Consider the following 12,239-nt stretch of genomic DNA (forward strand, 5'->3'; position numbering starts at 1 on the left):
GGGGGCGGGGCGCTGCGCTCCCGCGGCTGTAGTTGAAAGAACTTCCAGGGGCAGGTTTACCAGAAATATAATGATGCTCAAGCTTCAAGATTCTGCATCTTATTTTATAATTTTTGTTCACTTGGTTTTCTTTTTTTATTGGGTACTATCAGTATACAGTAAAGTGCATTAAGTGTACAAATCACATTTGACATATTCATACGCCCTCGTAACCACCCCCGACCAAGATGTGAAATAATAGAATATAGATGATAATAGAATGTAGACTATAGAGTAATTCCTTGACACTAGAGCTTCCCACTGCCTCTTTCCTTTCCTGTCTTCCCCATCAAGAATTAACTGGAACTCTGACTTCCATCACTATAGATGATTTTGCCTGTTTGTGAACATCATATGAGTATAATTGTATTATTCAGCGTGTGCTCTTCAATGCCAAGCTTCTTTTGCCCAATGTTATGTCTGTAACTTTCATCCATGTTGTGTGTAGCAGTGGATCCTTCTTTCTATTGCCTATATTACTAAGATGGTGCTATTTAAAATATGTGTGTGTGTGTGTGAGAGAGAGAGAGAGAGAGAGAGACTGGGTCTTACAATGCTGCCTGGGTGGGCCTCCTAGCCTCAAGGATCCTCCCACCTCAGTCTCCCTGGGCTCATGCCTATGATCCCAGCTATTCTGGAGGCTGAGGTAGAAGAACCCAGGAGTTCAAGGCTGCAGTGAACCATGATTGTGCCTGTGAATAGCCACTGCACTCCAGGTTGGGCAACAGAGCAATATCTCATCTCTAAAATAAATAAGTAAATACATGAATAATAAAAACAGCCACATCTATTGCTTCTTGGCCTTCCAGCTCTGATCAAGTGTAAAAGAACCATACCATTTTCAAGCTCCCACAAAACCAGGTTTGGGCCTAGGCTTGCACAGCAGTCTGGCTAGCTAGTTGCCACAGGGGGCCCTAGTTTGGATCCTCCAACCTTACAAAGACATTTCCTGTCAGAATTTGGCACAAACCGGGCTCTGAAGGTGGAAAGTGAGGGTCACCCTAAAGACTAATGGTCAGGAGCCAGGAATGACCAAGGTCTCCAGCCACGAGAGGAGCCCAATGCCTGAGTTACCTGCAATAAGCAAATGGTAGTTACAGGGAGAAATGGAGGCACAACTCAGAGACCTGGGGAAAGATAGAGGATGGAGTGGCTTCAGGACAGAATCCCAAGCAATCTCTGATTATCTGTCATTCACCAGACAAACCCAGGCAATCCCAAGAAACCTGAGATGGGACACAGTTATGGAGGAAGAGGTGACCCAGTATGGTCATATCTACCCCAGGTCACTGGCAAAGTATCAGTACAGCAGCTAACTCAGGCCATCCACCCTCACATGCCAGGGCTTTCAGATGTGGTCCCAAGGCCCTAATTTGGCTGTGACGAGTGGAACAAAAAATGAGCCTATGTGTAAGCAAGAAACAGTCTGGAGCCCAGACACTCCACCCCTGGCCTGGGGCTTGGACACCCTGTGGATGCTGAGCCTGGAAACTTAGTATTTGCTTGAGGACTCAGACACTTGTGTTCACAGACATTTTCTCATGGAAGACACTGCTCAATCCTGCCCTTGGTAAGGCTTGGCCATGGGGTTTGGAAGGCCAGGGGACCTGGAAGCTCTGTTACGTTGTGACTATTGTAGAAATGGCACCCAGCCCACTGCCCAAGTATCAGATTCCCACCTACTTCCAGCCTCCTTCACCCAAGCTTGGTCCAGTCCTCACTCCTTCGGAGATGACCCCCTCTCATCACATACCCTGGCATGACCCCTTGTCTAGGCCTTCCTGTCCTATGACCCTGACCAGATCAGCTTCTGTGGCCTCGTATACCCACTCACTCACACACACACACACAGGACTCAGGTCTGGCTTTCCTCCATTGCTATATCCAGCTCCTCAAAGGATGTTTTTCTTCCTGTATCCAGAATAGGCTCTGCTGCTATAACAAACAAAATCAATAGCTTAGTGTCTTTGCACTACAGACGTCTCCTTTTCACCCACACGAAGTCATCTAGGGGTTCAGGCAAAGTTCCAAGGTGGCTGATGTCCACATGAGGTTTCAGCATCCCAGACTCTTCCATCTCAACATGAAGCTCCATGGAAAAGGGAGACAGCATGGAAAATTGTACATCTGTTCTTTTGATACCCCCTGCAGTCAATGTTCATTGGCCGGAACTGGTCACACCGCAGTTCCCTAAGCATGTTGGGAAATGTAGTCTTCTGTGTGCTCAGAAAAGAAGGAAGAACCAGATAATAATGTCTGCTGCAAGGCCAGATGGCCTGCCATGGAGTCAAAGGCCTGTCCCAGACTCCAGCTGATCCCTGCAGAGTTGGAATGGGGTATGTTCAGAGCCCCCAGCATGACAGACTGGATAAGCAGACTTGGCCAGAAGCAGGGCTAATCCCTAAAAATGACTGCCTCAAGAAGATGAAGGGCCTCTGTGGAGCCTGGTTTTCAATAACCAGCCCTCGATTTCTCGCCCACACTCTGCCTGCCCCAGTTTTTCCTCCTTGAAGTAGCTGATATTTAATAGGAAATCCATTAATGTCCCGTGATGGTGCCTCATGCTTAGATGTAGGTTGAGAACATCTGGGTAATAACTGACACCGAAACCACACTGTGGCACAGGCCCCAGGAGGGAGGAACTATTTTTTCCTCTTTCTTACATAAAATATCTTTGCAGCTAGCCATGTTCCCCTTTGAATCGAGGCTGCCGCTGACTTTGATTTCCAAACCATCAACTCTCCTCGGCCCGGCGAGTGCATGAGGCAGGGGTGCCTGGTACTGCATCCTGCCCTCCTCTCCAGGAGGGAATCAGAGGTCAGCTGGGGGCCTGCATGCAATGCAATACAAGGCCACCCTTTGGTTCAGTTTCACCAACATTCACTGAGAGTCTACCCTGTGCCAGTCCCTGTGCTTGGAGTTGGACAGGAATGAGACCCCAGGCCGTCATGTCTGGTAGGGGAGATGAACAGATACTCAGACTAGTGGGATGTGTGTGTGAGTATGTGTGTGCGTGAGTGTGTGCATGTGCACACTGGGTCTCAGACATGCACAGAATGTGCCATCTGACTGGAAGTCTTCAAAGCTCCTCTCTCCCCCTCCACCCCTGCTATCCCCTCATCTTCTCTAGTGTCACCTCTCTGGAAAGCTTCCCTTACTCCCCTTGTGGAATCAATTAGGAAGCATTGGATGGACAGTTCTAAAGTTCAAGCGTGAGGTTTGGGCTGAAGTTCAAGATCTGGGAGTCACCATCTGGGGTTCTTGGCCAGAGCAGCATCATGGAGGGTCTAAAAGTGGGGGCAGGGGAGCAGACTGCAGTGGTTAAGGGCAGTGGTGTGGAAATACCAAGCGTAGACAGCTCCAGGCTAGAAAGAGAATGATCAGCTTAAGGAATAAAGGAGGACTGTATTTATTTATAGCGTAGAGAGACTTGAACATGTCTATGTCCTCCTGCAAAGAAGGAGGCAGTAGAGATGCTGAAAACCAGGCATTTAGCTCTCATTGATTATGGACCTATCATGTGCAGGACGGGGGAAAATAGCTATGCTCAAGACAGATAAGGAGCTTGATCTCGTCCAACTGGCGTTGTGGTGGGAAAAGAGAACATAAGCAAGTGGACACATCAATGAATGAGCTATTTCAGAGTATGATAAATGAAATGGAGACATAAACAGGATGGGGGCGGGGGGCGGTGGCTCAAATCTGTAATCTCAGCACTTTGGGAGGCCGAGGTGAAAGGACTGCCTGAACCCAGGGGCTCAAGACCAGCCTGGGCAACTTGGTGAGATCTCATTTCTACAATATATCAAACAATTAGCCGAGTGTAGTAGCACATGCCTGTAGTTCTGGCTACGTGGAAGACTGAGGTGAAAAGGATCGCCTGAGCCCAGCAGGTCGACGCTGGGGTTACTGTGAGCGTGCCACTGCACTCCAGCCTGGGCAACAGAGTGAGACTCTAACTCAAAAAAAAAAAAAAAGCAGATTGAGGTGAGAGAGTGCTGGGGGCCACTTTGACAGGGTGGTCAGAAACAGTTCCTTGAGGAGGTGATGTTTGAGTTGAATGACAAGTAGGTGGCAGGAATGGAGGAAGAAGATGGAGAGCTGGGGTGGAGGAGTCTGTGGCCTGGTCGGTTGGGCTTGACCAGGAAGGGCTCTTCATCCTCTGAGCTTAGAGGGTGAAAGGGAAAAGTGTGGGGTGTGTCGAGAAGTTTGGAGGTAGACGGACAGTTGGGACCTGACAGTTCATTTCATGGTTAAATGAAAATCGACAGTAGAATTCTCCTCAAAGACACCATAACTGAAGATGCACTGTTGTTTTCTTTACCAGTAAGAAACAAAAAGTCCTGCCAATTAGCTCATGACACATACTTTCTTATCATCTTTTTTATTTTTTAAGTCAGGATCTTATTCTATCATCCAGACTGCAGAGGCACAATCACAGCTCACCGCAGCCTCAAGTAGCTGAGACTACAGCTGTGCCACAACACTTGGCTAATTTTCTTTCTTTCTTTCTTTCTTTCTTTCTTTCTTTCTTTCTTTCTTTCTTTCTTTCTTTCTTTTTTTGGTAGAGGCAAGATCTTGTTATGTTGCCTAGGCTGGTCTTGACCTTCTGGGCTCAAATGATCCTCCCTCCTTGGCTACCCAAAATGTTAGGATTATAGGCATGAGCCACCGCACCCAGCCTTTCTCATCTTATTACTTAATTGAGTAGGGTTTTTAAATTTTTTATTCATTTTTATATCTTTTTAATTTTCTGTAGAGACAGGGTCTCACTGTGTTGCCCACGCTTGTCTCAAACTCCTGGCCTCAAGTGATCCTCCCGCCTTGGTCTCCCAAAGTGCTGGGATTGCAAGCATGAGCCCCTGCACCCAGCCTAATTGAGTAGTTACTGAAAGAGGATTTTTAGACATATTTAGTGTCAGCAATGCACATGACTTCGTGCAAGTAATTATGAATACCTATGACCAAATTCACACATGCACAGGAACACTAATTAACAATAAGACACATCCTGATTCCAGAGATATTACAATACCAAAAAAAGGCTCACCCTAGAATCAGTGATACACAATAGTACATAGTATGGCATGTACTTGCCTACAGAACAATAGGAGTTGACTCTGCTAACTCGGGCAGGAAAGGAATTTGTGAGAGGGATAGTTCACAGAACCAACACTACAGACACAGGCTTAGAACCCAGAAAGAACTGGCAACCAGGAGCACAGCTGTCCTGAACACCCTTCAGGAAGAGTCTGCTCAAGGTGTACTGTGGGGCTCTGTCACTGCCCTGAACAACCTTTGCTGTCCTCAGCATTTCTGCATCATTCCTTCAAGAGCCAAAGTCTTGGACAAGAAACCTCTGATTAGCCAAGGCTACAACATAACCACAAGGTTCTTGCCTTCCGCCTATTCTGGGATTTCCTCCCTTTGGGGCTGACTAGCCAAGAAACTGCAAATGTCCCCCGCATGGATGTACTGCGGTAACACATTGTCAGATATTTATACTTCACTTCTTCCACTGTCTCATTGTCATACGTAACACAGAGGTGAGCCTTCTCACTCATATCACTGCATTTCTATTGTCTTGTCAGGACATGTCTAGGGTCCATTCCTGGATCTGAGATCATTTGTTAAAAGGATGGGCTTTAGACACACTTACGCTGCCTTCCAGAAACGGTGTGCTTATTTCCAATGGCCACACAGACGCCTTTGTATAGATGTGCCTTGATTAGTATTAGCTGGTTTGTGCACAAAGACAAAGAAACAAAAGTTTCGAGGGAGGATTGAGGGAGTCAGAATTCAGGGCTAGGCTTGCTTTCTAGGACTTTTGTGTGGAGCCAGAATGTTCTCTGTGGGATCTCTCAGTAAACAGTGTGGAAGGGAGAATAGTATTATAATAATAGTAACTAGCAATTATTGAGTGCCTGGCACAGTTTTAAGCTTTTGTATGAAGTCCTTACCGTACTGATCCTCACAACATTCATTAGAATGGCTGTCTCTGGGTTTGAATCCCAACCCCATCACTTTGGCCCCATGACTCCCATCACCTCCATCAGCCTCAGTTTCCTTAGATATAAAATGAAGATGCTAATCATGCAATCGTGCCCACTTTGTAGGGTGACTGTGAGGTTTGAAATGGCATGATATGGGCAGAAGAGCTCAGATGCTCCCATGTCAGCTAAGTCGTGGAGGTAAATTGATGAAGGAAGGAAGGTGGGGAGGGAATCAATTATCCAGGGTTCGACCCTGGATCCCTTTTGGCTGTTCACCAGACCCCTCCTCGCAGGTGGATGAAATCTTGGGGGACCAGCCAACTGCCAAGGAGCAGGTGTTTGCCGCGCTGAAGCAGTTTGCAGCCGAGCAGAGGGTGGATGACCTGGTGTGGGCGCTCACCCTGGCACTGCCCCGTGAGGCCTGCAGGCCACTCCTAGACAACCTCAGGTACTGGAGACAGGAAGAGCAGGCAGGGTGGGTCTCACTCAGGGTTGTCCCCTCCCCCCACCCCAAACAGAAATGGTCAGAGATGGTGGCCTGAAATGAACTGAACCCCAATATGCCCACGGTCCCAGAACATAAGTGGGCCAGTGACCCTGAAGGGCCACCCTGGGAAAGCAACTGCCAGATGCCAGGGCATCACCTTGAGTGATGAGGAAGGAACTGCTAACAGCTGGCCTGGGACAGGCCTCTGAGAGGACCCACCTCCTGATCTAAAGTCATAGCCTGCCCCATACAGTCCCAAATTCCAGATCGTAGAACTCTCCAACAGAACGCTAAATACTCCCAACTCTTTACCAAGACAGAGTAATGGCACAACATGAATGCAAGAAGCCTAGGATGGCACCATGTGGGTCCCTACACCACCCACTCTGCAAACAAAGTGTGCTCTCTGTCCTTTGATGCCTTTTGATGATGTTGAGTGTCCACAGACCTCACCAGGCCCTGGAGGAACACTCTTTCACTGAATCCCCCCAGAGCTGTTATTAACCCATTTCACAGAGACAAACTGAGGCCCAGAGAGGTTAAGAGACTGGCTCAAAGCCACCCAGCAAATTAGTGGCAGTCACAGGAATTTAAGCCAGGTCAGCCGTGCATTTTCCACGCTCCAGCTGTGCTTTGAACTCACCCTCTAAGTTTGTGAGGAGAAAAAAAAAATTTTCTAGTGGGTCCTCACCTGGAGTTACCCAGGACTCTCTCAGCCCCATCCTCATGCCTGGACGCCTCCCTGCCTGCCCAGCTGTGTCCTGGTCCCACATCCTACCCAGTCCAAGGGGCCTTTTCCTCCCCACCCAGCATCCTGGGCCTGCAACTACTCTCCCGTCCCTCCCCTTCCCCTGCCCGGGCTCAGCCCACCCCCTTCCCTGGCTGCCATTCACCCCGCAGCCTGCCCCTCCCTCTGGGCCTGGCCAATGTCAGGGACTGGGCTGGCCACCCTCCCTGCCCCCCTCCCCCCAGCCCGGGTGCAGCGTCTCGGCTCTGCTGCGGAGCGCAGGAGACCACCGAAAGAGGCCACCATGAGCTGCCTGGGGTGAGTAAGGGGTGAGACCCTGGCTGGGAAAACCCGGAGACAGAGAGAGGGGGGAAAAAAAGTTATTTCTGGAGCCGAATTTGCCGCGGAGAGGATGCGCGGCCTCTGAGGGCTTCCAAGGGACGGGATCGATGGGCAGCCCCCTCCCCGCCGGGGCTGGGCCAGGGGGGCGCAGGCGGCCCGATCGTCCCCCGGGAAGTAGGCGCGCTCGTCTCCGGGCTGCTGGCAGCCGGACTCGCCTGGAGGCCCTCTCGGTGCCCTCGTCCCCCCTCGGTGCCGCCAGCGCCTGCCCCCGCCGCCTCTGCCGGGCCAGCCCGCCTGCCCCCCGGGACAGTCCCCACGTCCGCCCTTCCCGGCCGCGGTCCCTTCCCAAGCCGCCCGCAGCCCGGCCAGGGCGGGCGGGGGAGAGGGCGCCCGGGAAGCGGGGATCCTGGACACCTGGGGATGCCCGGTCCCCGCAGCCTCCCCGGGGCGCTGCTGGGGGGGGGTGAGACAGCAGCCTCTGTTGTGAGCGCGTGTCAAGTGCGACGGGAAAATTGGGGAGGCTGCTGGGGGAGGGGGCGGCGCCCAGCTGGGCTCTGGAGGCAGAAGGTTACCCCGGCAGCAGGGTTCCAGCCACCCCTACCTCCCTAAAACCCTCACTTTCCCAACCGCCCCTCCTCAGGGCTGGCCGGTCACCAGGGGTCCCAGCGTGTGCTGGGCACCTTCTGGAGAGAGCTTAGAGGAGGCATGGGGGAGCCACAGACACAGCTGTGATTCCTGGGGCTGAGTGCCAGTTGAGTCTATCTCAGCAGTAGAGCAATCAGGGTGGGCTCCTGGGAAGAGGCAGCACATGTCAGTGCTGTGGTTCTGTGACTGGTGGAGTCTGGAAGTGTGTCCTGTAGAGGTGGGAGGACAGTCCCCAAAGAGAGTTCATCAGGGCCATGCATCTAGCCACAGAGAGTGAGGGCAGTGCTGCACTGGCCCATGGTACCCAACAGTGCCCAGCTGTGAATCACCCAGTGCCTGTGGGTAGGGGGAGGGTGGGGTCATTGAGAGCCACTGCTCTGGCCCTGGGACCCTGCATAGAGAAAAGGTTTATGAGAGGTAAATGAGAGAGCCAAAGGGTGATAGGTGAAGAAATAGATATATTTGTGTGTGCGCGCGCGTGTGTGTGTCAAAGCTCTGCACAAAGGCTAGAACCCACCCAAATCAGGGAGGTGGGGAGGTGCGGCCTTACTGAGGAGTGGTCTCAGCAGCCAAGACAGAAGACTTGAGGAGAAGGGGGGAGGAGCAGTGAGACCATGAAGCTGGGCCACCCAGCCCAGTAACCTAGCACCTGGGAGTATTTAAAATTAAATTTAATTAATAGTCAATAAAATATAAAGTTCAGTTTCTCAGTCCCACTTGCCACATTTCAAGCACTCAATAGCCATATATGGCTAGTGGCTATCACGTAAGACAGGGCAAATTAAGAGCACGTCTGATTAGCGTAGAACATTCCATGCTGCCATAAAGGGTGAGATAGGTCGGTGGCTGCGATGTAACCAGAAGGTCTCATCTTCCTTGACAACAGCAGTTCATCCTGCAACTCAGAGTTTAATTTGGGTCTGTCCCCAAAGGGATTCCAGTCTGATGAAGTGATAAAATGGCTTTCTAATTAGGACAGGTCAGGCAGTTTCGACGTCTGACGTGGCCAGGAGGGAACAAGAAAAAAGAGTCAGCTTTGCGGTCTGATAGTGTTTCAGGAAATAGGAGCATCTGGGCAAGGGAGGGGGTTAAAAGCTGGGATTTGTAATCGTGACAGACCTGGCTTGAACCCCAGGTCCACTCACTGACAATGCAACCCTGAGCAGGTTCACTGGTCTCTACAGTTTGTCTCTAAACTGGGGTTGGTAATTTCTGCATGTTGGCAGCAGTGTTCTTGGCAGGAAACCCTATAAATGAACTCTGCCAACTATAAAAAGAAGAGAGATTTGTTGAGAATCTGGGGGTGGGGTGTAAGGGGCTATCTGTACCCCCTTCACCTTCCCCTGCTCTAGTGACAAGTGTCAAGGACACCATAATACCAAGTTATTGGAAGAATTTGATGAGATTGTGTAGACAGAAATGCCAGGCATGTAACATGTGTTCAGTTAGCATTGGTTTCTCATAGGGAAAATCTCTTTCCCAAGAGCAGGATTCTCAAGTGTGACACTATTGACATTTGGGGTCTGATATTTCTTTGTTGTTGGGGGTTGTCCATTGCGGAATGCCCAGCTGCATCCCTGGCCTCTAACCATTAGATGCCAGTAGTACGTTCCCCTCCCAGTTGTCATTTTGTGACAAACAAAAATGTCTCCAGGCTGGGCACAGTGGCTCACGCCTGTAGTTCCAGCACTTTGGGAGTCAGAGGTGAGAGGATTGCCTGAGCCCTGGGGTTCGAGACCAGCCTGGGCAACATGGTGAGATCCTGTCTCTATGATCGATCAAAAAATTATCCAGGCATGTTAGCACATGGCTATAGTCCCAGCTACTTGAAAGGCTGAGGCAGAAGGATCGCCTGAGCTCAGCAGGTTGAGCTTGCAGTAGCCATGATCATGCCACTGCACTCCAGCCTGGACAACAGAGTGAGACTCTGACCTCCCCCCCCAAATAGTCTCCAGACAGTGCCAAATGTCTATACCTCTAGAGTAAGCTATGGCAGTGTCTCTCACTGGGGGCAGGTACTTTAGAGAAATCCAGCTGTTGCCTGACCCCTGTTGGCCACCCGATGTGGCCTTGGGTCACCTGGCCACATACATCAGTGGCTGATGCCATCCAAGACCTTCACTGTGCCCGTGGGGACCTGGCCCTGAGGCAGTGTGTCTGGATTTGAGCATGAGCATTTGCTCCATGGAGGCATTTCCTCTGCTCACAGTACAGTGGACAGTTTCAAAGTCTTTGGGCGTGACTGGTTCTGGATACTGGGCCACTGCAGCTGGTTCAAAACAACCAGAAATACTCCCTTGTGATGGTATGGCTGTGGCCCTACAGATGTCAGGGAGCTGTGCTCACTGGGAGGCTTGTCAGAGGCTTCTCTCCCTGGCAGGGCTGCAGACATGGTGTGGGGAGGGCCCAGGATGAGTGGGCATTGCTCTGTATTCCCTCTGCTGCCTGGAAGAAATGCAGCCCTGGGAGGCCACGGCAGGGTGGTGGTCTCACTGGGGCCAGGAATGGGGGGCTGAGATGTGTTGGGGAGTGTGGCATAAACAGAGTACAAGAGACTGATGGTCAGACCTGCAGGGTCCTCTCTGTGGCTGACCGCAGGGACCCACAGGCCAGTCTCTGTGAGATGTTGCTCTCTGACTGGGCTGAAGGGAAAGTCCTGGGGCTTCCTGCCTCAGCTGTTTGAGCCTGTTTGGGTGGTGGCTGCCTCCTGCTGAGGAGAGGGTCTCATGCTGATGTCCTTGGTTGAGGTTGTCCGGCCATGGTGCCCCACCCCCCACCCAGTAGCAAGTCCCCAAAACCCAGCTGCAACCGAGACTGAACCCAACCATTCAGGAGACACCTGAAGGCGTTTTGGGAAGGCTTTCCAGAGGACATGGCTTTGCGCCAAGCCGCCAGGGCTCGGCAGGAGTCAGCCAATGAAAGAAGACCTCCCTACCTACCCAGAGGAACTTCTTCCTGGATGCCTTGGGCCAGCTCCTCAAACTCATTTGGGACAGGGAATGAAAAGAGAGGATCCTAAGGAAGTCCCTGGTAGGAGTCCGGGATTGGATTTAGACCTGACGTGGCCAGAGAGAACAGAACTGACCCTGGGTGCAACGTCATTGCATGGCCCCCAGAAAGGGTCCTGTGGCCTCACAGGTATAGCAGGAACATGGCAGTCCTAGGACAGCTATTGCTGGACTGTCAGAGTCAGACCTCAGATACTGGCCTCTCCAGTGGCCGTCAGGACTCAGTGAATGATAAGGTAGAGCAGGCTCCTTGGGGTCCACTTCTGCTGACTTCCAGAGAAAGGCAGCCACAGCACTTGGGGAAGAGTCTAGACCCCGTTTCCTCTTCTGTCCTGGAAGGGCAAGATGTGCCCATCTCAAGAAGGACCCCTACTCTCCCCCTCTCCACTCACCTAGGAGTTATTGCAGCCTGGCCGCCCCCTCCTCACTTCTACTCATTCACCAGGTCCCAGACCCTTTTTCTCCTTTGTGTCTTTAGAATCTGGGCCCTTGTCCTAACCCAACATCCCTCTCTGAGACATCTCTCAGCATCACTCCTCCTCTGATGTACCAAAACCTCTGGAGTCTCCCACCTCCCCTTGAATCTGTTAACCCTCTATGGCTCCCTACTGCTCTGAGAATGTATGCTCAGCCACCGACCACGACATTCAAAGCCTCAGTCCCCAGCCTCTTCTCCACCAGAGCCCCACCAGAGCGTGCCCCTGGGTAGGTAGGGAGGTCTTCTTTCCGCGGCTGACTCCTGCCGAGCCCTGGAGGCTCAGCGCAAAGCCGTGTCCTCTGGAAAGCCTTCCCAAAATGCCTTCGGGCTTCTCCTGAACGGTCGGGTTCAGTCTCGGCTGCAGCTGGGTTTGGGGGACTTGCTGCTGGGTGGGGGGCGGGGCACCATGGCCGGAGAGGTCGCAGGTGGGGATCCTGGGGAGGACACGTGGCGGCCTCGAATTGCCCCCAGTTTCCCCTGCACCCCTAGCTAGCAAAAGGGTCCCAGAGGGGGCGGGGCG

The 12,239-nt window shown here is 51.7% G+C and overlaps 1 protein-coding gene across 1 annotated transcript in view; it reads left to right on the forward strand.

The window, feature by feature from the left end:
- GRID2IP (Grid2 interacting protein) overlaps positions 1-12,239 on the forward strand; it is a 34,955-nt gene that overhangs the window by 505 nt on the left and 22,211 nt on the right. The window contains 1 exon segment of the mRNA XM_021718896.1: positions 6,312-6,480. Within this exon segment, the coding sequence (XP_021574571.1) occupies positions 6,312-6,480 (169 nt within the window).

The sequence above is a fragment of the Carlito syrichta genome, unplaced genomic scaffold, assembly GCF_000164805.1.
Source record: "Carlito syrichta isolate Samal-C Ts95f unplaced genomic scaffold, Tarsius_syrichta-2.0.1 Scaffold113490, whole genome shotgun sequence".
Classification (NCBI taxonomy): domain Eukaryota; kingdom Metazoa; phylum Chordata; class Mammalia; order Primates; family Tarsiidae; genus Carlito; species Carlito syrichta.